Source organism: Bubalus bubalis, chromosome 22 (genome assembly GCF_019923935.1).
Source record: "Bubalus bubalis isolate 160015118507 breed Murrah chromosome 22, NDDB_SH_1, whole genome shotgun sequence".
Taxonomy (NCBI): domain Eukaryota; kingdom Metazoa; phylum Chordata; class Mammalia; order Artiodactyla; family Bovidae; genus Bubalus; species Bubalus bubalis.
This window is the reverse complement of record NC_059178.1, coordinates 28,754,807-28,780,658: the sequence shown is the minus strand read 5'-3', so window position 1 is coordinate 28,780,658 and position 25,852 is coordinate 28,754,807. Positions and strand designations below refer to the sequence as shown.

General features: G+C 49.8%; 1 protein-coding gene and 1 non-coding gene across 3 annotated transcripts in view; both read right to left on the bottom strand.

Moving 5' to 3' along the window:
* Window positions 1–507: 507 nt before the first annotated feature.
* Window positions 508–25,852, bottom strand: part of CABLES1 (Cdk5 and Abl enzyme substrate 1) — a 104,050-nt gene continuing 78,705 nt past the window's right edge. For both annotated transcript variants that reach the window (XM_025273698.3, XM_006079217.4), the window contains 6 exons: window positions 21,999–22,095; window positions 19,935–20,091; window positions 18,638–18,741; window positions 6,438–6,544; window positions 4,217–4,424; window positions 508–1,606 (listed from right to left, as the gene is read on the bottom strand). In XM_025273698.3, the coding sequence (XP_025129483.1) occupies window positions 1,466–1,606; window positions 4,217–4,424; window positions 6,438–6,544; window positions 18,638–18,741; window positions 19,935–20,091; window positions 21,999–22,095 (814 nt within the window). In that variant the 3' untranslated portion in view covers window positions 508–1,465. The remainder of the gene's footprint in view (window positions 1,607–4,216; window positions 4,425–6,437; window positions 6,545–18,637; window positions 18,742–19,934; window positions 20,092–21,998; window positions 22,096–25,852) is intronic.
* TRNAW-CCA lies at window positions 14,881–14,953 on the bottom strand. Its single transcript has one exon. It is a non-coding gene; the product is annotated as a tRNA-Trp (tRNA).

Sequence of the window (25,852 nt, the reverse complement as noted above, 5' to 3'; positions counted from 1 at the left end):
CTCTCCCCCACCACTCTTTGAATTCCTCCAACCTGTGACTGTCAGATTCTTTCAAACCTTGCTAAGTAAAGCTGGGTACACTCTGTTCCCCCATCGTCCCTTCTCTGGGATGAGAAGCTCTGAATCTGTATGTGGGATTGACGTGGAGCTGGTGGCATCTGCAAGGCATGGTGAGGGGTGACTGCTGAGACTTACATGTCTACCCATACATGGGTATAGAGATCATAAAATATTTTAATTCTCTTTTTACAGGGCCACAGGCTTCCTTGTGTCAGGTGAATCCCAGCAGGCACCTCTCTCTGGCAGCTACGAGGTGATGACATGTTGAGGGGCCGCCGTACAGTTAATCGGTACAAGTTGCAATGAAACCTCTGCACTAACAGCCCCGGGGACATGGTGATGCTAAGAGTTGCTGCCTCTTTGATTGACTTAACCTCAGCTCAAGACGCAGCTTGTCCCAGCTGTCAAAAAGTCTCGAAACACCAATCATGCATCTTACCCCTATTCTGGATTTTATAAAACACTTTATATATATACATATATATATAGATATAGATAGGTAGCACAAGAAATGTGCCTGTGATGCACTCTAACATAGAGCACAGGAATACACCCCACGGAGCCCAACCCCAGTGTGTCCACAGGAGAAAAGTGCGAAGGTTCAATGCGCACACGAGGTGCGACAGTGGAAAGGTGCAGAGTGCCGCGCGCCACACCTCTCCACGCGGCCCATCTGATGGTGACAGCTTGTCACCTCTGTCCCGCTAGTGGTGATGGGAGCAGGAACAGAAACTATGTGATTAGGATATCCATGTGGTTTGGAGAGAGTGATGGTTATCCAGAGATTTATCTAGAAATAACTGTTGAAGGTCAGTATGCCTCCAGGCTGGGGTCTGCGGGTGGGGCTGGCTTTGCAGGTGGAGGCTGATTCGGCATCTCTCAAACACACAGACTCTCACACTTCTCCATACACTCCTCCGAGGGAAAGTGCACTTCCAACAGCGGCTACAAAAATAGGTTGGCACGCTCTTTTGATACAGTGAGGGAATCTTCTAGAAGCTTTCCCCCTACTTCCACAAATTCTCTTCCCGGATCTGCTCTAGAACTTCGCACTCCGACTTGGAACGGGTCCAGAGAGAAGGCCCTGGACCACGCCTGCAAGGTCTGGGTGTGGCTGCGAGGAAGTCCCAGAGGGGCCAGCAAGGGACTTGTACTCATGCTAGGGGGCAGCCATCTTCTGGACGGGTCTCCCCTTCCTGGTTGAGCAGTAATCCGCTCACTGCCCATCTCGTCTGGCCAGATGAAAGACTCCCTGAAAAGTTCCTGGTACGGCTTCTGTACAGAAACAAATGTTGAGAGGGAAAAGAGTTTGCTATGTTGAGCTCTAGTTTTGCATTTCCAGTAGTATGGCGCTACCACTCCGGGCTCAGAAGAAACGGTCCCCGGCCCTCCCAGGAGGCCTGTGCTAGGAGCTCTGGACCAGGCGTCTGTAGTGGGGCATAACTTCGTGCTCTGGGAGGTGAAGGGCAAACTCCAAGGCCACCAGCACTGGGAACTCAAAGGCAATCAGTTCTCGTCGATTCAGCCGGAACTTCTCTTCCAGTTTCTGCAACAAAATGTAAGAAAACCAAAAGGCTTTTAGCCTTGAAATAAAAATCCTAGGTTTTCTCCATGTGTAGTCTCTATATCCATCAGCCAGCATTTACAGAGAACCCCGTTATGGGCAAGACTGTGGAGGAAGAAAGGGAGGTGTCAGCTGTGTTTCCTGCTCGCAGTCCTAGGGCAGAAGGACTCATACCTCCTGAGGATCCACAGGCTACCGGGAGCCTGACATACATCCCATGACTTCATTTAATCCCTCAATAATCTTACGGTGTCAACTGAGGAAACCAGAAGGGAAAGAGACACGTGTACCCCAATGTTCATCGCAGCACTGTTTATAATAGCCAGGACATGGAAGCAACCTAGATGTCCATCAGCAGATGAATGGATAAGAAAGCTGTGGTACATATACACAATGGAGTATTACTCAGCCATTAAAAAGAAATACATTTGAATCAGTTCTAATGAGGTGGATGAAACTGGAGCCTATTATACAGAGTGAAGTAAGCCAGAAAGAAAAACACCAATACAGTATACTAACGCATATATATGGAATTTAGAAAGATGGTAACAATAACCCTGTGTACGAGACAGCAAAAGAGACACTGATGTATAGAACAGTCTTATGGATTCTGTGAGAGAGGGAGAGGGTGGGAAGATTTGGGAGAATGGCATTGAAACATGTAAAATATCATGTATAAAACGAGTTGCCAGTCCAGGTTCGATGCACGATACTGGATGCTTGGGGCTGGTGCACTGGGACAACCCAGAGGGATGGAATGGGGAGGGAGGAGGGAGGAGGGTTCAGGATGGGGAACACATGTATACCTGTGGCAGATTCATTTTGATATTTGGCAAAACTAATACAATTATGTAAAGTTTAAAAATAAAATAAAATAAAAAAAAAATCTTACGGTGTCAGTGGTTTTTCAAATTATTTATTTATTTATCTGGCTTCACCAGGTCATAGTTGCAGCATGTGGGATCTAGTTCCCTGGCCAGGGATCGAACCACGGCCCCTTGCTGTGGGAGCATGGAGTCTTAGCCACTGGACCACCAGAGAAGTCCCTGAATACACTGAATTTTACAACAGGCATGCATATAACTGTCCAAGAAGGTCAGTGTTTCCTTGCTTTGATAACATTCTACTTTAAAAGCGAGGACATCGAAAAGTCTACAAACAATAAATGCTGGAGAGAGTGTGGAGAAAACGGAACACTCCTACATTGTTGGTGGGAATGTAAACTGGTACAACCACTATGGTGAACAGAATGGAGGTTCTTTAAAAAACTAAAAACAGAGCTACCATTAGACCCAGCAATCCCATTCCCGGGCATATACCCAGAGGAAATCATAATTCAAAAAGATACATGCATACCCGTGCTCACTGCAGTGCTATTTACAATAGCTAAGACATGGAAGCAACCGAAGTGTCCATCAGCAGAGGAATGGATAAAGAAGATGTGGTACACATATACAATGGAGTATTACCTAGCCATAAAAAGAAGGAAATAATGCTATTTGCAGCAACATGGGTGGACCTAGAGATTGTCTTATTGAGTGAAGTCGGACAGAGAAAGACAAGTAACACGATATTGCTTGTATGTGGAATCTAAAAAAAATGGTAAGGTTCATTTGTACAAAATGTACACTACGTACAAAACAGAAATAGTGAAAACAAACCTATAATTACCGGGGGAGAAAGGAAGGGAGTAATGCAGTGGGAGATTTTGATTGACATATACACACTACTTCATATAACACAGATAAACTACAAGGACCTACTGTATAGCACAGGGAACTGTGCTCAATACTTCTGTAATGGCCTATATGGAAAAAGAGTGGATACTATGTATATGTGGGGGCTTCTTAGGTGGTGCTAGTGGTAAAGAACCTGCCTGCCAATGCAGAAGACATAAGTGACGCAGGTTCGATCCCTGGGTTGGGAAGATCCCCGGAGGACAAAATGGAAACCCGCTCCAGTACTCTTGCCTGGAAAATCCCATGGAGAGAGGAGCCTGGTGGGCTACAGTCCACAGGGCTGCAGAGAGTCAGACATGACTAAAGTGACTTAGCGTGCACACACGCACAGACTATGAATAACTGATTCACTTTGCTGTACACCGGAAACTAACACAACATTGTAGATCAACTATACCCAGATAAAAATTTTTTTTAAAATAAAAGAAAGATATTACCACTTAATCAAGCCCATGCCCTTCCCCAAAAATGAGGTGGCTGAGGTCACAGGAGGCCAAGGTGTGTTGAGCCAATGTGACTGATGGACACTGTTGGTCACAATGCCCACAAGACCCCTGGCCATCACAGTGGCTTCTGTGGCTTTTAGAATAAGCTCACCCCTCTCAGTGCCTGAATATGGATTTTTATGGCCAGACCCAATACTAGGGATCTCCCATCTCTCTGTTCTAAGACAGCCCAAGATGTGGGGTCTGACATTTGCTGCAGAAGGGCCGACCTCACGGTCCTGGTCCCTCAGCTGGTACTAAAGATCAGAATTCTCCCAGGCAGGGTCACCAGTCAGGCTTTCTGAGAGACCAATGCTGGCCTGGAGCATGTGCTCCCACTCCAGCCAATCAGGACTCAGGCCACTTACGTCAATTAAATGCTTGACTTCATGCTTTTTGAGGTCGCTTCCGATTTTGGCCGCTAAGAGCACGCAGGCGCCGGCACAAAGCTTCCGGTTCTGTTTGTTCAGTTTTCCCTTGAGGGCGAGCTTCTCAAAGTAGACAAAGGCCATAGCCACCGTGGGCTCCTCGAGGCCACAGTCCTCTTGGGCGAGCTTCCGCATCTCTCGTTTCAGGCTACAGAAAAGCGGGAAAGAGGGAAGAGTCTTGTTAGAATATGGAGTTTCAGAGGACTGCAAAGAAAAAGACTATCCTGTCTTGAAAGCATCTTCTCTTTCTCAATCTCAAAAGGGTGATGTGGAATGGGAGTCAATCTCTATAAGCAAGATTTATGTTATATGTGGGCAACACACTTAAGAGATCAAACCAGTCAATCCTAAAGGAAATCAACCCTGAATATTCATTGGAAGGACTGATGCTGAAGCTGAAGCTCCAATACTTTGGCCACTTGATGCAAAGAGCCAACTCCTTGGAAAAGACCCTGATGCTGGAAAAGATTGATGGCAAGAGGAGAAGGGGGTGACAGAGAATGGGATGATTGGATGGCATCATTGACTCAATTAACATGAGTTTGAGCAAACTCCGAGATAGTGAAGGACCAGGGAAGCCTGGCGTGCTGCAGTCCATGGGGTTGCAAGGAATCGGACAGGACTTAGTGGCTGAACAACAACAGACTTAAGTCACTGGGACTTTGAACCCTTCTCTGTTGGTTAGCCTGTATTAGACCATGTCGGTTCAGGACCATGGTGAACTCAAGTGGACAGCTGAGGGTCTGGAAATGGAATAGAGCCATTCACAGTGACAGGAGGAAACAAAGGTCATTCCAGAGAGATAGTCACTGAAATAAATTAGGTACTTGGTATCAGCTCTGCTGAAGATCACTTATGGCCACTAACTATGGCAGAAGAGGCGTTCGACTAAGAGTGCAGCAACCAGGGGAGGGAGGCCCACGAGGGAGGGGACATATGTATACCTATGACTGATTCATACTGATGAATGGCAGAAACCAACAGAAGATTGTAAAGCAATTATCCTCTAATTTGTTCTTGTTCAGTTGCTTGGTCATGTCCAGCTCTTTGTGACCCCATAGATTGTAGCATGCCAGGCTTCCCTGTCCTTCACCATCTCCCGGAACTTGCTCAAACTCATGTCCATTGAGTTGGTGATGCCATCTAACCATCTCAACCTCTGTTGCTCCCTTCTTTCCCAGCATCAGGGTCTTTTCCAATGAGTCAGCTCTTCTCATCAGGTAGCCAAAATTAAAAATAAATAAAATTTTTAAAAAAGAGTGCAGCAACCAACGTTCCTATGAGAATTGCCTGGCCAGCAGACCAAGTATGAATAGTTAATTTTTCTTACTTCTTGACACGGAACATGCCAGAATCAAATCAGTATTGGGATACGTACTCACATGTAGGTTGGCACATGTTCCAACACTGTATTTGTGTATAGTTTAGCCTCCATTACCTACCACACACACACACACACACACACACACATACACACATACACACTGAAATCTTGCTGTCCTGGCACACAGTCACCACAACACAGGTCAGCTTCTCTCCAACCCAGCAAGACTGGCAGATGTGGGTCACCGCAAGGCCGACCCAATCCTCTGCAGGGGAAATTGGGGCCTGATTTTGCTTTGGCTGTTTTGCTGATGGCTTACAGATAGGGCTTGGCTGTCACCTCTGGGCGGACGACTGTGGGTAGAGTTATCTCAGACCCTATAATGCCAGCTCTTTTCTGTTTTGCCTGCATTTAAGGAAGCAGGGGACCGAACGTTTCCTATTCTGACTTTTCCATAACATAAATCTTACTGAACTGTGAACCACAGAGAGTATGAAATGATTCTTTCATGAGCAACCTCCTCCCCCACGCCCAGATCCTTGTCAGCTCGTGTCCAGCCTCCCTCGGCTCTCACACTTCCGGGCGCTGGTCAGCCAGCATCGGACGAGCCTCTTTAATTACAGCTGAACAGGACCTGTTTCACTTCCCCAGAACAACAGAAGAGCCAGCATACAAAGAGTGAGCTCAGTTTGTGCTGGGGGAAGGGCCTGGGGGGAAGTTCAGGTGGGGGCCCAGCCCCAGTGTGTGTGTGTGCTTGGCTGTGTCTGACTCTTTGCCACCCTCTGGACTGCAGCCGGCCAGGCTCCGCTGTCCGTGGGATTTTCCGTCCCCACCTACCTCCGAATTTTGCTGAGTGTTAACTTAATGTGAGGGAACTTCTCCTTGAAGGTCTCGTTCATGTCCTTCTTGAGATCGGAGGGCTTCACATAGTCAATCACTGTGGTCTGAAACAGATCGGGCCACGTGAGTCACTCCTTAAAATACAGGTCATGGGTCATAATCACGTGCAAGTCACAGCCAACTTCTAACACTCCCACCACCAGCAACGGGGAACCCAGGCCAGAGCCATCTTGAGGGCTCTGCCGGATGCAGGAGCCCGTCGGGGCAGGACCCCTGTAGGTGGATGGAAACGAAAGCCCAGTCATCAGCAGGACCTGGCGACATTTAGAAACCCTGGCCACCAGAGTCAGTGCCTGGCAGACAGTCATGAGGTTTGTGATGATGTGAGCAGGTTCAAGCAAAGACGCTCCATCTTTGTTGGGTGCCAAAGCCGGGTGAGCCCCCAGCGAGGATATTCCAGGAGCTGGAGGTGGGATGGGGGATGACTGGATCTCACCCAGTGGCAACAACAGCAGCTCTGCTGTTTTCTGTCTTACATGTAGATACACACAATGCTTCTTTCCACCTTTTTTTGGTGTATGGGATACTAGTTCCCTGATCAGGGATGGAAATTGTGCCCCCTTCAGTGGAAGCATGGAGTTTTAATCACTTGAACTGCCAGGGAAGTCTCAGCACAACACTTCTCTTGAAAGAAGCCTCCCACTGCCAAAAGAAAAGTTTGCAAGTGCCTTCCAGCCACCCTAACCTTATGGAGGAGGAAACAGAGGGTCAGAGGGGTGACCAAGCTTGTCCCCACTGAGGAAGGGCGCACTGCTTTCCTGTTCTGAATCAGACTGAAAGAGTAGTGGTTAGTAGCAGCCAGGAGCAGCTCCAGGCGGCTGAAGGTGGAAAGGGTTGGGGGGCGGAGGCTGGAGGCTCCATGTCCAGCGAGTCAGACAACTTGCAAAAAGTGGCTTAACCTCCCTGAGCCTCACCCTCCTCTTTGCTGCACAAGATAAGAATACCTGTCAGGCTGCTTCACAGATTTCTCTCAAAGACCAAACAAAGAGAACCCAATGTATCTAAAGCACACTGGAGAATTTTATCGAGAAGACAACAGGGAGATGGCAGCCAACTGGGCTGTGCTCCTGTTCCACTGCTGCTAAGTCACTTCAGTCGTGTCCGACTCTGTGCAACCCCATAGACGGCAGCCCACCAGGCTCCCCCATCCCTGGGATTCTCCAGGTAAGAACACTGGAGTGGGTTGCCATTTCCTTCTCCAATGCATGAAAGTGAAAAGTGAAAGTGAGGTCGCTCAGTCGTGTCTGACTCTTCGCGACCCCATGGACTGCAGCCTACCAGGCTCCTCCATTCATGGGATTTTCCAGGCAAGAGTACTGGAGTGGGGTGCCATTGCCTTCTCCGCCTGTTCCACTGAGTCAGTGTCTAAGGGCGGGCCCTTGCTCTCAGCACTGTGATCTTGCCCAGGTGGTTTTTATGCAAATCAGATCCTCCTTTGCCTCACCTGCAATGTTACTTCTGCAGGATCATCTTCCCTAAGTCCCCGGGTGGACTTGCCTAAATCCTAGGCATCCCCCTTCGCTATACGCTATGGCTTGGATAGCCAATCCCCTTCCAGACGCCGTGCTGTCCTTCCCGATTCCTTCTCAGCTAGGATTCCACACAATTCCAGTTCCTCTGGGGTGACGCACTGGTGTTAGAAAGCAGAGTGGAAGCAGAGGCTGGGCTTCTGTTCTTTCTGCTGCCAAGAGGAGTGGTGGCAGAAGCCCTGGAGTCCCAGTTTCCATTCTGTGGGTGTGCACCACAGCAGGGCAGCATGGATCCAGGGCTGGCAGCAGAGGCAGCGTCCTGACCGTGGAGGTGGCAGGACTGTCATATCTGGAGCTGATGGCTGGTGCACATTCCCCTGGTGACCTGGTTCTGCAGTACAGCTTGGGGGTCATTCCTGAAATCCCAATTCAGGCTGTTTCATCAGCCTCCCCAGTGACGACAGGCCATTTAGTACCCTGTAAAAAATGCCTTTCTTCTTAAACTAGCTTGAGTGGATGCTGCACTTCATAACTGAACCAGCAGACACTGTCTTCGTTGATGGCATTTACCCCTATTGTAACAGGGCATCTCTGGGGGGACATGGGATGACAGCAGAGCTGTTTCCCCTAAAGGCACTAATGTCATCTCTTCGCTGCAGCCCTGGGGACCTCCCACGCCACTTCCTGACCAGCCCTAGCTTTAAAACAACCCAGTGAACAGCAACAACCCAGCCCAGCTTGCAACCTTGAAGGTGGGGCCAGGAGGGCTCAGGCCATCCCAAGCCTGGACCTCACAGGAGAGGTCCTTTATTTTTACACCCAGCCTCATTCTAGCTCTTGGGGGTACAGAGCTAGGGGCTTATTTTTCCTGGCAGCAGGATGAGTGGATATGTATATTTGTTTCCACACTGGACGCTTGAGAGGAGGGTAGAGGGAAGGCCAGTGAGTTGATGCTATGAGACCCTTGGCTCAGCATTTGGCCCCCAGCAAGAGCTGCACATGATCAAGCCCTCAAATTCATTTTCTCGGTGGCAGAATTCTGAATCCCGGCTCTGCCACTCAGAGTTGCCGAGGTGGCCTTCTCGGATGCCTTCTGGGGGAGGTTTCCAGCCACTCGACATCTGGGCACCCGTACAGGCGGTTTCAGCTCCCTGTGCCTGCTTCTTCCTCTGGCTTCTCTGTCACGTGCTTTACGTTGATGGTTGCGGGGCACCAGCTGTGCAGGCTGCTCGCGATCAGGTGCTCGGGGCACGCAATCGTGGTGGCTGTGTGGGCGGCCCCCGAAGTGACAGTCTGCTCCCAGGCCCTTGCCCAGACAGGACCTTGCACACACAGTGTGCCTGTGGACCACAGTTCCAGGCTGGCCCAGGCGCCAAGTATAGGAAGACTTGCTCAGAGCCCAGGAAGACCCTGCAGTCAGATTTCAGAGGACAACAGGCCTCGCTGTCCTCAGCCTTGGTTCCCTCGAGGGAACACTTTCTGGGAACATAGCAGCTATGCTCCCGTGTGTCTTGAGGGAGCCTACGACATCCTCTAGAGGCTGACCTCCCCACATTCCCTCCCCCTCCCAAGAGACAGCTGTCCTCTTCCCAGTGATGGGGGTGAGCCGAGGGGGCAGTACTCAAGGCTGAGTTGCAGTGCGACCCCAGCCACTCACTTGTTCTGGCTCGTGTGTGTATGGTATGTGTGTGTGTGTGGACACTCAGTCATGTCCAACTTTGCGACCCCATGGACTGTAGCCCGCCAGGCTCCTCTGTCCGTGGAATTTTCCAGGCAAGAATACTGGAGTGGATTGCCACTGCCTTCTTCAGGAGATCTTCCCAATCCGATCCAGGGATCGAACTCTTGTCTCTTGTTTCCTGCACTGGTAGGCGAGTTCTTGACCACTAGCGCCACCTGCGAAGCCCAAGCCTCAAGAGAGAACGAATTAACCAGGAGGCCCATGCTTTGTTCCAAGTCGCCTCTCCCTCTAATTGCATAGTTTATGAAGACTCGCACCCAGACCCAAGTCTGGGTTTTGCCACTGCACGTGCATTCCTAGGAATCAAACTGCTAGTAAATGGGCTGTGGGCCCCTCCTGGCCTGGGACAGAGCAGGTGGCCACTGTGTTCAGTGCCACCAAATTCCTGGCCAGGGGACTGGCCAAGTGCAGGGGTCCTTGTGGCCCCAGCAATGGCCAACAGCTGGGCCAGGCAGGCTATGTGAGGGACAGGCAGCGCCATCCTTGGTGCCCACAATTTGCAGAGGAGGGGTGAGAGATGGCTTCCGTGTGCTTTCTCACAGCTGCCTAGTTGCAGGGACACTGTGTGTGCACAGATGCAGAAAGAAGGGAGGTCAGCTGGGAGGAGGAGACCATCCAAAACGCAGAAGGTCCAGGGGGATGCAATTCAGAAAGGAGCCCTGCTGGGCCTGCCCTGCCGGGTACAATGGCAGAGTTAGGGAGGCCAGCCTGGGGGCTGATGCCCGCACCCTTTCTGAGATAACAGGAAAGGGCGGTAAGGCCACAACCTAGTGATCCAGTTGGAAGGATCTACCACATCTACTGGAGACGCCGAGACACCTTTGCTTTATTCAGAAACAAGGCTTGACTCATCCTGAGAGAAGGGAGGGAGCCTCCATGAGGAGCTAAATGTGGGCCCGGTTCTGGCCCACGGCAGCCGCCACGATGTCCCAAGGTAAAGGTCTCTCGGGGTGAGGGTAGGGGGCAAGCAGCGGGGAAAGCGAGGCAGCAGGAGTGTGTCAAGGGGGGCACTGTGCCCCGGTAGCAGTGCTGGAATGAGGGGCTTGGAGCTAACAGGTTGCTGCTCTGATTCCCAGAGAAACAACAGAAAAGGTGCTTCCACCCGGGGCCTGGTAGGGTTCCCCTTCCTTCCACCTCTACTTCCGGGCCTCACATCTCCCTGGGAATTCTCAGGGCAGCTCTGAACAGACGTGAGCTTGCAGTTGACGCTGCTAGTGCTTGCCTTTGGGTCAGAGGAGCCCTCGGGGGCAGGAACATTCCAAAGGAGCCAGGTTCCAGCCGCAGGGCTGCCTGTCACCCGGGAGGCACGGGGAGCCCGGGGAGCCGTGCAGCCACCCCTTCACCCTGAATCTTGCTTTCCAGGGCCTGTGACTCGGAGGATACAGGCAGTGATGGGTGCAACTCTTGACACCTAGAGCCACGGCCTCCACGGCACTCACCCGCCGTCCATAGGGCTCCAAGCCCAACTGGGCATCGGAAAGCAGACGTGCCGTGCTCACTAAGGAAAGCGGAGCCCCAGCCCTGCATGACATCTCTGAAACCACACACAGCCGGGCATTCCGGCTGCTCTCTGTTTACGCCTTTTCCCTGTGCTGTATGCTCTGTGCTCAGTCCCATCTGACTCTCTGTGACTCTGTGGACTGTAGCCCATCAGGTTCCTTTGCCCATGGGATTCTCCAGGCAAAACTACTAGAGGGGGTTACCATTTCCCCCTCCAGCGGATCTTCCCTGACCCAGGGATCGAACCCACATCTCCTGCATTGGGAGGCAGGTTCTCTCCCTCTGTGCCACGAAGGGAGAGGAAAGCAAGTCACAAAGAAACTTCAGGAATGAGGGCACAGGCAACATGGCCTGGGGCTGTGTTTGTTGCTATTTCTACCCACAGATTCCAAACACAGGGTCCTGGATCTAACCTCTGTCCTGTCCTCTGAAGGGGAGCAGCTCTTCAGGCTCTCTCACTGAAATGAAATGCATTGCTTCGAGGAAAGCCACACAGGGAAAGCTGCCTTTGTCAGAATTACACCATCACGTGGGCTGGGCAGGTGTGCAAAGCATGTCCACAGTCTCAGATATGTGACAGGCATTCACGTGGTACCACAGAAACTTCTAGAGTCCTGCCTCCACCCTCTAAGCCCCAGGCAACCACTAATGCACTTTCTGTCTGCATAGACTTGCCTGTGGTGGATATTTCATGAAGATGGAATCAGGCACTGACACCGGGGAGATGTGGCCCCCGAGGTCACACCCAGCCAGCTTGCATTTGGATGTACTTCTAAACACTCGTTTCTTAAGACGGTGGTCAGAGCACGAGCTGATGCCCGTGTGTGCAGTGTCATGGTCAAACTCATAGTGTGATAATCGAAAATCTGACACAAATACAGAGAAAGGGAGCAGATGCTACAACACCTTGGGCGAAACCTAAAACAATGTTTCACATTAGTTTTACAAGAAAAAACAGATGAAAAAAAAACCCAAACCACAATACTGATGCATGCTGCCACATAGATAACCCTTGAAAATGTAAGTGAAAGAGGCCAGAGGCAAACGGGCACGTAGTTGCACAATTTTCTGAATATACTAAAAACCACTGAATTGCACACTTTAAAGAAGTGAGTTGTACAATATGTGAATTACTATATAACTAATAAAGCTCTGGGGCTTCCCAGATGACTCAGTGGTAATGAATCCGCCTGCCAATGCAGGAGACACAGGAGACTGGAGTTTGATTCCTGAGTCGGGAAGATCTCCTGGAGGATAAAATGATAATCTGCTCCAAAATTCTTGCCTGGAGAATCTCATGGACAGAGGGGCCTGGTGGTCTATGGCCCATGGGGGTCGCAAAGAGTTGAACATGATTGAGCAGCTGAGCAAAGCAAGAGCAAAAAAAGCAAATAAAGCTCTTACCAAAAAAAAGAAAAAACCCAAACCCAAAGTGGAAAACAAAACCCACCATGAGACAATAAGGCATTTTAACACTTAACCAAAAGCCAGCAGGCCTCAAAGCCCCACTGCTCAGTGTCTATGCAGGTGACTGGCGGGGAAGTTCCAGGGCCCCTTTCAATCTCCAGAGAGGCCTAGCAATGGTATGATGGTGACGCTGAATTACTTTTCTTAGAGAGGGTCTCCCAAATTAATTAAGCTCCGGGCACTCTGAAACCTGGGGGCCTGGAAAGAGCCTTGCAAGGGAGGGGCCCTTGGACTCAAAACTCCTTTAGCTTCTCAATAAATCCACCTGCAGACAGGTAAGTAAGTGCCCACATCACCCAGACAGCTTTCAACGAAAAAGAAATAAGGAGGGAAAGCAGAATCCAATCTCACGGAAGGCTGGGTTAATCTGCCTTTTATTGCTTTCTATTCCCTCCTGCTCAGCATCTCACACTGTCCTGAAAAATTAAGTTCTAAGATATATTCCCATAAACCTGGGGAGATGCTGAGATGGGAGGAGGGGCTTTTCTGGGAGTCTTTACAATGTAATATTAAGTAAGACCACAGAGGTCAAGCCAAGGGATGTCCTCTTGAGATGCAAATATGCTAAGTCACTCAGTCGTGTCCAACTCTGCGACCCCATGGACTGTAGCCCGCCAGGCTCCTCTGTCCATGGGATTCTCCAAGCAGAAATACTGGAGTGGGTTGCCATTTCGTCCTCCAGGAGATCTTCCCAATTCATGAATGAAACCCGCACCTCTTGCATCTCCTGCATTGGCAGGCAGATTGTTTACCACTAGTGCCACCTGGGAAGCCCCTGAGATGTAAATACCTACAGATATCATAAAGGTTGCGAGGCGGCATCCTTTCTGATGTCAAAACAGGTCGTAAGAGCTACCTTCCTGAGAGAGGAGAAGGATCCAGAAATCCATTCACAGAACATTAATTTTTTTGGCTTTATCTCAGTCAGCTCTTTCACTCACTTTCTCCTCTGAATTGCTCTCCACACCCATAAAGAGGAAAAAAAAAAAAAAGCCCACTGCCAACGTGGCTGCCAGGTTCTAATGATAAATAACCACTGTCAAGGGAAACGTAAATTACAGGCCAGGAGGCGCACAGGGCAGGAAGCACCGGTTTGGGGAGCCGGGGTGGAGGGCGCTGGCCCTCCCTCTCCTCATTGAGAAACCACCACGAAGCTCAGGCCCTACAGGAACCTGCTTGCAGCCAGGAGACGCGACAGGCTTGCGTGCTTTCTTTTTTTAAAAACAAACTTTTATTTTATATTGGCGTATAGCCAAATGCAAATATTGTGATAGTTTCAGGTAAGGACAAATGGACTCAGCCATCATGTACACATATCCATTCTCCAACAGATTTTCATGTTCTGGCGTCACCTTCTAGAAACTTTAAGGCCAAAACTCAGGCACAGCTGCAATCTGATTTCCATCCTGCCCCAGGAATTTTTTTTTTTTTGGTTCAAACTTCTTTGCCCTTTCACAGTGGCAAGTATTGGGAGTGACTTGCTTGGATCAAAGTTTAAAAACACAACTGGAACTAGGAATGCAAGGCTGGCTTCAAAGGGTTCCTCTTAAACTTTGTAAATAACAGCCTTCTTTCTCAGCCTCAGGGAACGCTCAACTCTGGAACCCTCGCACTTTGAGGGATGTCCCGTTGGCGGTGATGAGTGGCCCTTTTATCGTCTATGGAGAACAAATGTGAACCTTCAACTACACCCTGGTTGGTAGACATCACCTCCACTATGACTCAGAAAGCCCACCCCCAGGTATTTACCCAAGAGAAATGAAAATCTATGTCCACAGAAAGGCTTGTATGGGAATGTTCATAGCAGCAAGATTCATAATGTCCCTAAATGTAAATAATACAAGTGTCCATCAAAAGCAGAATGGACAAATAAGTGATGGTCTATCCATACAATGGAACCCTACTCAGCAATTAAGAAAAACAAACTGCTGATTCATGCAACATGAGTGAATCTTACAGATATTAAGTTTTGTGAATGAAGACAGATTTTTTTAAAAGGCACATATTGACAGGACACGATTCCGTTCCTATGAAGTTCCAGTACAGGCAAAACCAACTTTGGTGACAGAAGTCAGAATGGCAGTTGTCTTTGCTGGGAGCAGGCATGATGCAGAACAGGATGGAAAGGAGAGAACTTTCTTTTTTAAAAAATTTAATTAAAATTTAAAACATTTTTTGGCCACACTGCATAGCTGTATCTTAGTTCCCTGACTGGGGGTTGAACCCATGTCCCCTGCATTGGAAGCAGGGAGTCTTAACCACTGGACCACCAGGGAAATCCTGAGGGAACTTTCTAAATGGACAGATGTGGTCAGAGTGGAGGATGGAAAATTCATGGAACTATACACTTTCAATGGAACTATACACTTTCAGATTAAAATTATATCTTAATATGAAAAGAGAAAAACAATGACTGCTGCAGGATTTGATGGGGTAAAAGGGCTAGCTCGTCACTGTGAAGGTAACTTGATTCTGTAGAGGCCACACCAACACCTCAGACCCTGAAATTCCACACGTACAGGACCACCCCAAAACCCGGAACAGTCCCTGGTTCCTAAACCTGGGCCTCTGCTGGGCTGACTAAACTTAAACTGCGCTGGGTGCCTAGCAGGGACAGGCCTAGGGTGGCAGGACCTCAGCAGCCTTGGAGGCTGATATTTAGGGAGGTGGGTGGTGCTGCTCAGACGGTCAGCCTGTGAGGGACTTGCTAGTCCCTTGCCCAAACTCCACAGCTGGGAGCCAGGGAGGGGGTCAGAGGGGCTGGGCTCACAGGACTTACGTTTCCTGCAGGGGGTGCCCTGCCAATCACGAGGGGTCACCTGTGTCAGTTCTTCCTGCCCACCTACAGACAGGTGCCCCACACCCTCAAAGGGGGCCCTCAGCAGCCTGGATCAGGTAACCTTGTCCACTTCTGTGCGGGTGTGCTCAGTCGCTTCAGTCACGTCTGACTCTTTGCGACCCCATGGACTGTAGCCCGCCAGGCTCCTCTCTCCATGGGATTCTCCGAGCAAGAATACTGGAGTGGGCTGCCATTTCCTCCTCCAGGGATCTTCCAGACTCAGAGATTGAATTTGCATCTCTCACGTCTCCTGCATTGGCAGGCGGGTTCTTTACCTCTAGCACCACCATCCACCTTGGTAGTCGGCGCCCATTAACAAGTGTAGCTCTCTGTGCGTGGGGTTAAGTTAATGGATTAAACTTGTCAGGATCATCAGTTTATGGACTTCCCCATGTGTGTACCTGTGGGTGTGCATGTGTGTGCTAAGGGTGGCAACTGTTACTGTTCAAAATACCCATTTGACACAAGGTCAACCTCTCGCATACCTCAGGCTGTGGCGTGTGGGGCCTCCCTCCCGAGGCCCAGCAGGCCGGCACCTTCTCTCACCTCAGTGTTCACTTTTGATCCACTTCCTCAGGGCAGCCTTCTTAGAAGCCTACTTCCAAGTCCTGACCCGCCCCATCAGTCATTTCCCACCACTTTTCTAGGATGATTCTCTCCTCGCCCTCCTCACTACAGTGACTTGTCTGACTTCTCCACTCACTCTAAGGTCGAGGACAATGGGGGCGGTGGCTGGTTTTTCCTCTGCTGTAGAAGGTAGCACCTGGCCTGGCACACAGTAGGGCCTCACAGTACTGGTCGAATGGACACATTCTATACCTGTTACCCAACACACAAAATAAAGCGAGCAAACCAAAACCCACCCCCCACCCCCCTCCTTCTCCTGCAAGTTCAATGCAAAAATTCTGGGTCTAGCAGACCTAGAATCCATGTCTACTAGAGAGGAAGTCTCTAGTAGGAGACTAGGCTGAGCCAGGCTGAGGTTCTTTATAACCCTCCACATGCACGTCAGGGTTGCAAAGTAGATGTGCCATATTTTATTAAAGATATTATCAATATCTGTGGCCAGATCAGAAAGACATATAGGTCTTATGAAGCTGGCCAGGCAAGTGCAGCTCATGAGCAATTTCATTCCCTAAAAAAATGGACAGTTACAGGAAGCACAGGCTACAGACTCAATGTGCTGAGCTGAAAAATGACCCACCTGGGATCATAAAACGAGGGTAGGACATATTAATATATGCTGACCTGGCAGGCCATCTAACACACCGTCCAGGAGAGGGGAAATGATCTGTGTGCACAGGTGTGCCCGCATAGACTGCAGCCCAGAACCTCGAAGCTCACAATTAAATCATTTAAAGAAAAACAAAAAATCAGAACCACACTGACCAGACACCAGACCTATAAAAGTAAAATTCGCTCAGTCGTGACCAACTCTTCGGGACCCCATGGACTGTAGCCCACTAGGCTCCTTTGTCCATGGGAATCTCCAGGCAAGAATACTGGAGTGGGCTGCTATTTCCTTCTCCAGGGGATCTTCCTGACCCAGGAATTAAACCTGGGTATCCTGCAATGCAGGCAGATTCTTTCCCATCTGAGGCACCAGGGAAGCCCAGACTCCTTTAAAAGGAGTGAAAGTCACTCAGTCGTGTCCTACTGTTTGTGACCCCATGGACTATACAGTCCATGGAATTCTCCAGGTCAGAATACTGGAATGGGTTGCCATTCCTTTCTCCAGGGATCTTCCCAACTCATGGAACCCAGGTCTCTCGCATGCAATTTCTTTACCGTCTGAGCCAATAGGTCATAGGAAAAAAATAATCATACATGGCCCTGGTTTTGCCTTTTGTGTTAAGAGTTGGAGAGTAAGGATGGGAGAGAGTAGCTGGGGCAATTTTAAACAAGATGCCTTTGGCAATTCATCCTGGCTCAGTGTAGCATTTTAGAATGATCTCTGAGCTTTTTGCCAAATTATTAATACAAGAGGATCTATGTTGAAAGTATCAGTGCGGGCTTGAGTTCTGCCTGGTGCTTTTCTGACGTCAGCTACTTGCCAGATGCTGGCCAGATGGACAGGCTTGGGGGTGGGGGTGGGGGCTTCCGCTGCTAATAAGCTTAACAGTGAGTGCATGGGCTGGGGTCTGACTCTGGCCTCTGCAGACATAACAGCCTAGAACAGAGAAAGGATCCTCTGCCCACTCCTGGGGCCAGGGCTTCTGACATCAGGCTGGGCTTGTGGGGAGAAGGGAACCAGGGCTGGATGTTTTTAGCTGTACCCACCCATCTGAGCCTAGCAGGGGGTGGTGGGGGTATCCTGGGTCTGTGCTCTGTACCTGGAGGTGCACATGGCAGGCCTGGCAGGGGTGAAGGTTCCCACAAAGCCCGGCTCCCCTCCTCCTGCAGTACCCTGTGCTCTGCCCACCACTCAGTCAGGGCAAGTCTGCCCACTGAAAGCACACGGGACCCCGTCAGGCCCCACGGGTGTCTGGAGACCCAGCGGCCGCAGTGGTGGGAAACGGTGGTCAGCCAAGAGCAGAAAGCGAATCACCCAAAGGGAAAAACAGGAAGAGCCCGTGAAACAAAAACAGCAAGGAAAGGTTTTGCATTTAACACCCACATTGTCCTACTTTCACTTTCCCAGGAGATGACTCTGTCATCCGGAGCCTGGTGCCAAACGTTTGCTCAGAGCGTGGACAGCGGCCTACGGGCACCAAGGAAGCCCAGCGAGCTGAATTTGAACTCAGCGCTGCCGGTGATGGGCGGGGCTGGTCGTCCCCTACCCACTGGGGTCCATGGATGTACAACCTCAGAGGTGCGGTTCCACCCTGAGCCGGCAGCGTTCACACACACGGGCCACTCAGCTGTCTCACACCTGCTGAAGTGCTGGACCCGGGCCTGGTGGCCGGAAGAATCCCGGATATGATGCATGTGCTGGTCCCTCCCTGGGTGACCCACCCGGGCAAGCGGGGGCAGGAGGGTCGTCGAGAAGAACCACGTGGAGCGGTGTTTGAAAGCCCCAACCCCAGGAAGAACCACCATCCACAGGAACAGCATGGCACCTCCGAGTTCCCCAGGAGGCTGAGGGGGCCAGCTCCCTGACCATCCCTCCACCACCACTCACCATGTATGAAGGGAAGATGAGAACTCGCTTGTGCTTGCCGCAAGGCCACTGGGGGTCATCCAGGAGATTCGGATCATAGTCCATAAAGTCTCCCAGGTCACTACCTGAGGGTCAATGCAAAATGATAATTAGGAACCTGACCCCCCGAAGCAGAAGTAGCCGGGTGAATGCCTGGTACAAAGTTCGACGGTAGAAAGGTTGGTTTCAGGTTTCTGAGCCCAGTCACATCGCTCGCTCTGACCATCAGTAGATGTCTCCACATGCCAATGAAATGTGTCCCACCCGTGTGCCCACCACCCCTCCCTGCCCTGGGCGAAGGAGTTCGTCAAACATTTCACATTCTGACATTTTTTCCATTAAAAAAAATTATATATTAATCTCCCTGACCTGGCAGAGCACAAAACCTCATAAGCATGAATGTTGCTGTGAACACTCACAGATTGCAAAACAAGGCACGGAAAAGGCTCATTTTCTAAACCTACAGATCGAATGAGCTTCAAGTTATCGCATGTGAGAAGGACGTTCGGTGTGAATAATTCTGGGCAGGCTCTGGGGGTCTGAATGCACGCAAACCAGAGCAGATACCAGTGCAAACGGCAGTCAGTGACTGGAGGAGGCCGAACAGTACCTGGACGGGCCTGAGGAACTTCACGTCCACCTGGAATTTCTCCGAGAGTGGAAAGAATCCTGCCTCATAAAGCATTTTTCTCCATATCAATTCCCACAAAGGCTTGTACAGGAGAAGCTGGAGTCTTCTGTCAGTGGCTGAGTAAGCTTACCTGCTGTGAGAGTCACTAAGGGAGTTTTCACACCTGACTGTTCATTTATGGTCCAATTATTTGAAAAAAGGCCAAAAAAAAAAAAAAAAACCACATCTATTTGGCCACACCAGGTCTTAGTTGCGACTTATAGGATCTTTAAGTTGCAGCATGTGGGATCTAGTTCCCTGACCAAGGATCAAACCTGGGTCCCCTGCATTGGGAGAGCAGAGTCTTAGCCACTGGACCACCAGGAAAGGCCTGAAAGGGCCAACTCGAGCACTAGGAGAATGTAGGTAAGAAGCAGGTAAGCGGAGAGATGAGGAGCTGAGAGGCAGAAAGAAGCCAGGGAGCCAGGCCTCTCTGCAAGGTGGTCTGGGCATGTCTCCTCGTGGAAGCTTAGGGGCTGGCGACTGAGGCCTCTCATTAGAGAACCTGCCCTGTGGCCTGGTCATGAGCCTGCCCATCCACCAATGTACACAGGAGACCCCATCCATGCTGTCCACTGAGGCACCTCCTGTGGCCAGACCCCAGCTTACCCGTGTCGAGGCTCCCCTGGGTGCTGCTCGCCCGGCCGATAGAGAGGCTGCGGTGGCTCAGGGTACGGAGCTGGGAGAAGGAGGACGTGGAGTCTAAGGTGTTTCTCCGTGTTCCAAAGGCATTCGTGGGCAACAGAAACTGGGTGTAAGAAACAGTCTAAAAGATAAAGACAAAACAGGTCAGTGATTAACCCCCGGCAACGAAGGGGACGACAGAGGATGAGATGGTTGGATGGATGGCATCACTGACTTGATGGACATGAGTTTCAGCAAGCTCCAGGAATTGGTGATGGACAGAGAAGCCTGGTGTGCTGCAGTCCATGGGGTCACAAAGAGTCAGACACGACTGACTGAACTGAACTGAATGTGAGGTTTGCATTCTGACCAAGCTGCGTTGCCACGCCAAGGTTAGGTCCACAGTCTCATAGATGGGCAATTCTAAAATCCAAGATCTGAAAAATGAAATTTGTTTTTGCACATGTTTGTGCCAAAACCTAAACTAGACTGACTTGAGGCCATCCTAGTTTTAATTTATCCCACTCAGCGCGAATATGCATGTTATGGGGCAGAGAGAGTCGTGTGTCTGATAGCAAGGGACCATCTCCGAAGCTGCTGGGAGGTTTTCTAACTCAAAAGGCATATGCCGCAATGCTTTGTTTAATCCACCGCAGGTAGAATTCCAGAAGATCAGGCCCCAAGAGTCTCTGAAAAAGGCTCTGGCCTCCCCCGTTCCCCTGGCAGATGCTCTATCTATGGTGCTCATCCTCCTTCCTTTCCCTGTGAACACTCAGTCTTCAGGAATGAAGCTGCAACACGTGATTTTCTTTTCACCTGCTTGGCAGAGACGTGGCTCATGACGCCAGTCAGGTGCGGCGAGCGTGTGTGTGTTAAGTTGTTTCAGTCGTGTCTGACTCTCTGCGACCCAATAGACTGTAGCCCGCCAGGCTCCTCTGTCCATGGGATTCTCCAGGCAAGAAGACTGGAGTGGGTTGCCATGCCCTCCTCCAGGGGATCTTCCCGACCCAGGGATCAAACTCACGTTTCTTTCATTACAGGCGGACTCTTTACCACTCAGTCCCCGAGGAAGCCTGGAAAGCCCCTAAACACTGTTTAGTAGTGGGATTGCTACTCACCACAGTTAATACTTGTTCAAACCACCCGCCACCCCATCCAGGCACACGCGCGTGTGTGTATGCAAGATAAAGCAGTTTCCTCTCACGGTTTGTTACTCATGGCCCAAAAAAACTACATGGAAAATTCTAGAAGTAATTCCTCAGCTTTAAACTGTGAGTCAGTCAGAGCAGTATGATGAAATCTAGCGCCATCCAGCCCAGGACATGAACCATCCCACGTCTTTTTTAGTCATGGAGCAGCCGTCTCGGTTATCAGATCAATTATCGTGGTATCACAGGGCTCGTGCTCAAGCATTATTTTACTTACAAATGGCCCCAAAGCACAAAACAGTGACAAAGTACAATTCGGATAGTCTCTTACTGTGCCTAATTTAAAAAGTAAACTTTATTAGCGGTATGTACGTATAAGGCAAAACATAGCATATGTAGGGTTCTACCCTACCCAAGGTTTCAGGCATCCACTGGGGGTTCCTGGAACATATCCCCCGAGGATAAGAGTTGGTGACTGGACTAGTCAGGATGGGCATTCATGGAGAAACAGTTGGGCTGCTATTTAACCCATCTGCACACCTGGATAGGGGGCTTCCCTGGTGGCTCAGACGGTAAAGAATCTGCCCGCAATGCGGGAGACCTGGGTTCGATCCCCGAGTCAGGAAGATACCGTGGAGAAGAGCATGGCAATTCACTTCAGTATTCTGGCCTGGAGAATCGCATGAACAGAGGAGACTGGTGGGCTACAGTCCATGGGGTCGCAAAGAGTAGGACACAACTGAGCGACTAACCCTTCCTTCTGGACTGGTGTCACTCATGCACCCAGGTTGTGCCCCATGTCAGGTTTTCCAGCCCAAGAGTGGTCCATCACAGCCTCTGCTTCCTGACCCTTGTGGTGTCTGTTGCACAAGCCGGAGGTCTGGGAGCCAGGTGGCCTTACCTTCCCGTCGGCACCCAGCTCCACGCCTTCCAGGCCGATGATCTCTTTCAGGCTCACGGCTCCTGCTGATTGTCTCCCTCCGTCCAGCTTCAAATCCCTGCAGGGACAAGCCAAGGATAAAGATGCTTCTGTTTGCACCCGAAGGAGCAACGGAGATGTTTACCATTGGAACACCAGAGTCACTCTCACAATAATGATGGAGGAGGTCCCACCGTGCCTGACAGGATTCTCTCTTAGTCCCTCTTTCGGGGCTTCTCAGTAGTTCCACCCACTTTGATACAATGGAATTCAACTGAACAGAGAGCCTGAAGATGAGAGTCAGGCTCAGTAGCCAGTGGATTACCAAAGTCCATTCTTGCTCAGCCAGGCTGTCGGCTCTTAAATGGCCAGCTAACAGGAAGCCAGGGGAGGTCACCTCTCCTTGCCACCCCCTTATTAGACAGGAGGAAGAAATTCTTACCCTAAACAGTTCTCAGCTTTATTACTAGTAATGAAGGGACTAATGCCACAACCCTAATGCCCTAATGCCTAATGCCCAACCCTAATGCCACAACTAATGCCCTAACCCTAACCCTAACCCTAAATTTTTAGCTGGGGTGGCTACCTTACCGGGCCACTCAGACAATGACTATCTCTATAAAAGAATAATGTCCAGTACTACCAGCAAGGTCTTCTGTGTTACTCAAACGGTAAAGAATCTGCCTGCAACGCAAGAGACCCAGATTCGATTCTTGGGTCAGGAAGATCCTCTGGAGAAGGGAATGGCAGTCTACTCCAGCATTCTTGCCTGGAGAATCCCAAGGACAGAGGAGCCTGGCAGCCTACAGTCCATGGGATTGCAAAGAGTCGGACATGACTGAGCGACTAACACTAGTACCCCTACTACCAGCAAGCACTTCCTAACTTACTTTCACACATTCTCCTTTTCATTCTTTAAGATCACCCTATTGGACATGTGTTGCTATTATTATCCCATTTTACAGATGAGAAAAACGAGGCCCAGTGCAAGTAACGGGCTCGCCAAGGTCCCCGCTGACAGTGGGCTGTAGACACTGGTTTTTCGTCCAGTGCAGCATTTCGTGCCACATTCTTCCCTGGGTCTGGCTGTGGCTCTGCTCGTGGATAACTGTTCACATTTTCAAGGCTAATCCCCCTCCTTACAGGAGCTCTCAGACTTTCACTGAGTATTAGAATTGCCTGGGATCTTTGACAAACTACAGGCACATCTCAGAGATTCTGCAGGTTCAGTTCCAGATGACCCCAACAACACAAATATTGCAACCAAGCGAGTCATACAAATTGTTCAGTCTCCCAGTGCATATAAAAGTTAGGTTTGCACTTTAGTCTATGAAGTTTGCAATAGCATTATGTCTAAAAAAAATGTACAAGCCTTAATTAAAAAAATACTGCTAACAAATGCTAACCATCATCTGACAATGCAAACTGCCACAAACCTTTAATCTGTAAAAGGAAAAAAAAAAAGCAGTGTCTGTGAAGCACAATAAAACGAGGTGTGCCTGTATGGTGTCTGACCCCCGTCCCCAGACATTCATTCTGATTCAGTTGAATGGGGCGTAACCTGGTCGGCTTGAGTTTTAAATACTCCCAGGTGATTCGGATTGGAACTGAGTTTGGAAGCTCCCTCTTCCAGCTGGGCTCCACACGCAGCCTTGTTAGTCAAAGCTGCCCAGGCCGGCAGCATTCAGGCCTTGTGGCCTGGAGGGAACCACCACACTCTGAGACGTCTCCTACAACCTAAGCAAGAATAAACACCATGTAAAGGCCAGACTCTCCAGGCCAAAGGTGATGGAATCACAGGAGGAGAGAATGAGAGCCCATGTGTGGTGGGGAAGAAAGACAAGAGGCCATCCCTCCCACCTTCTAGGAGGGAAAAAAAAGTATCTTTTCACTTTGTTGAGCAATCATCCTTGTCTATGGGCGTTCCAGGCATGGACTGGCACCCTAATCCTATCTGATTGATGACCGTTTTCAAAAGAAACACCCAAGACCTGCATCTAGGAAGTACTGCACTTTCTAAGGTAGTCTCCTTGGGAGGCCATGGTTCTGCCCAGATCAAAAGGTCTCTGCAGCCCCTTTTGGAATCAACACTAACATGCAAATAGGAAAAAAACAACCAACCCATCCCAGTCTTCAAACTTTATACTTATATATATGCTGCTGCTGCTAAGTCGATTCAGTCGTGTCTGAATCTGTGCGACCCCAGAGACGGCAGCCCACCAGGCTCCCCTGTCCCTGGGATTCTCCAGGCAAGAACACTGGAGTGGGGTGCCATTGCCTTCTCCGACTGATATATATATAGTGCATGTGTATATATGTGTGCCTGCATATATATATATATTACTGTATATATATATATATGTATATATGTTAGTGTTAGTTGCTCAGTGATGCCCAACTCTGTGACCCCATGGACTGTATAGCCCGTCAGGCTCCTCTGCCCATGGAATTCTCTAGGCAAGCATACTGGAGTGGGTTGCCATTTCCTTCTCCAAGGGATCTTCCCGATCCAGGGATCGAACCTTGGTCTCCTGCATTGCAGGCGGATTCTTCACCATCTGAGCCATCATATATATATATAAATTTTTTCTTTAAAAATTTTTTTTATTGGAGTATAGTTGATTTACAATGTATTAGTTTCAGCTGTACAGCAAAGCAAATCAGTTATACATATACAAATATCCACTCTTTTTCTGATTCTTTTATATGTATATAATTTTAATCTTGAACACTTACCACTTCAATCAGTGTCCTAACCTCTCTCCCCATTGACCAGGTTTGACTGTAAATGACTTCAAGTACTTCCAAACATCAAACTCACCCCTTCAGGACAGTACAGAACAGGGGAATTGTAAACACTTAGAAGGTGCATATTACCCCATTGAAAGTGAAAGTGTTAGTCGCTCAGTTGTGTTTGCAACCCCATGGATTGTAGCCCACCAGGCTCCTCTGTCCATGGGATTTCCCAGGCAGGAATACTGGAGTGGGTTGCCATTTCTTCTCCAGGGGATCTTTCCGACCCAGGGATCAAACCTGGGTCTCCTGCATTGCAGGCATACTCTTTACCATCTGAGACACCAGATAAAGCGCATACAAAGTAATTACAATTAGCTTGCTACTGAGAATGAGTGTTAGTCGTGTCTGAATCTTTGCGACCCCATGGACTGTAGCCTGCCAGGCTCCTCTGTCCATGGAATTCTCCAGGCAAGAATACTGAAATGGGTAGCCAGCCGTTCCTTTCTCCAGGGGATCTTCTCGATCCGGGGATGGAACTCAGGTCTCCTGCATTGCAGGCAGATTCTTTACTGTCTGAACTACCAGGGAAGCCCATTGAAAGCCCCTCAAATATTCTGAGTCATAGAAGTGCTCTGGGGAGGTGTCTGAGTCCACCTTGGGTGCCTCCTCTGCTGGTGACCACACTCCCTGAGGGCTCTGAGGGCCAGGCTGATTTAAGTCACATCACCTTATGAACATGCGACGCCAACAGAGAGCCCTGCTTCCCAGTTATTGACCTCAGATCCAAAGCTGGAAGGACCAGGTGGGCTGGAGCAGAGTGGGGCTCAGCAAGACCACGAGAACCTCAGGTTCCCCGGAGACCATGTGCACGGTTGCCTCGCCTCCTACGTGAGCCACCGGGGGCAACTCTCGGAAGATTTCCTCAAGCAATTAAGGATGAAGATGATGACTTCATAAAGGCCCTAAAAAGGGAAATGCCTTCAATGCAAGCACCAGAGCAAGAGGCAAAAATAGCTGTGGTGGGAAAGGATGGAGTGGCCCAGTAGTGGAAGACCAGGAGGTGAGCTGGCACAAAGAAGCAGAACCTGTATCTTGTTAAA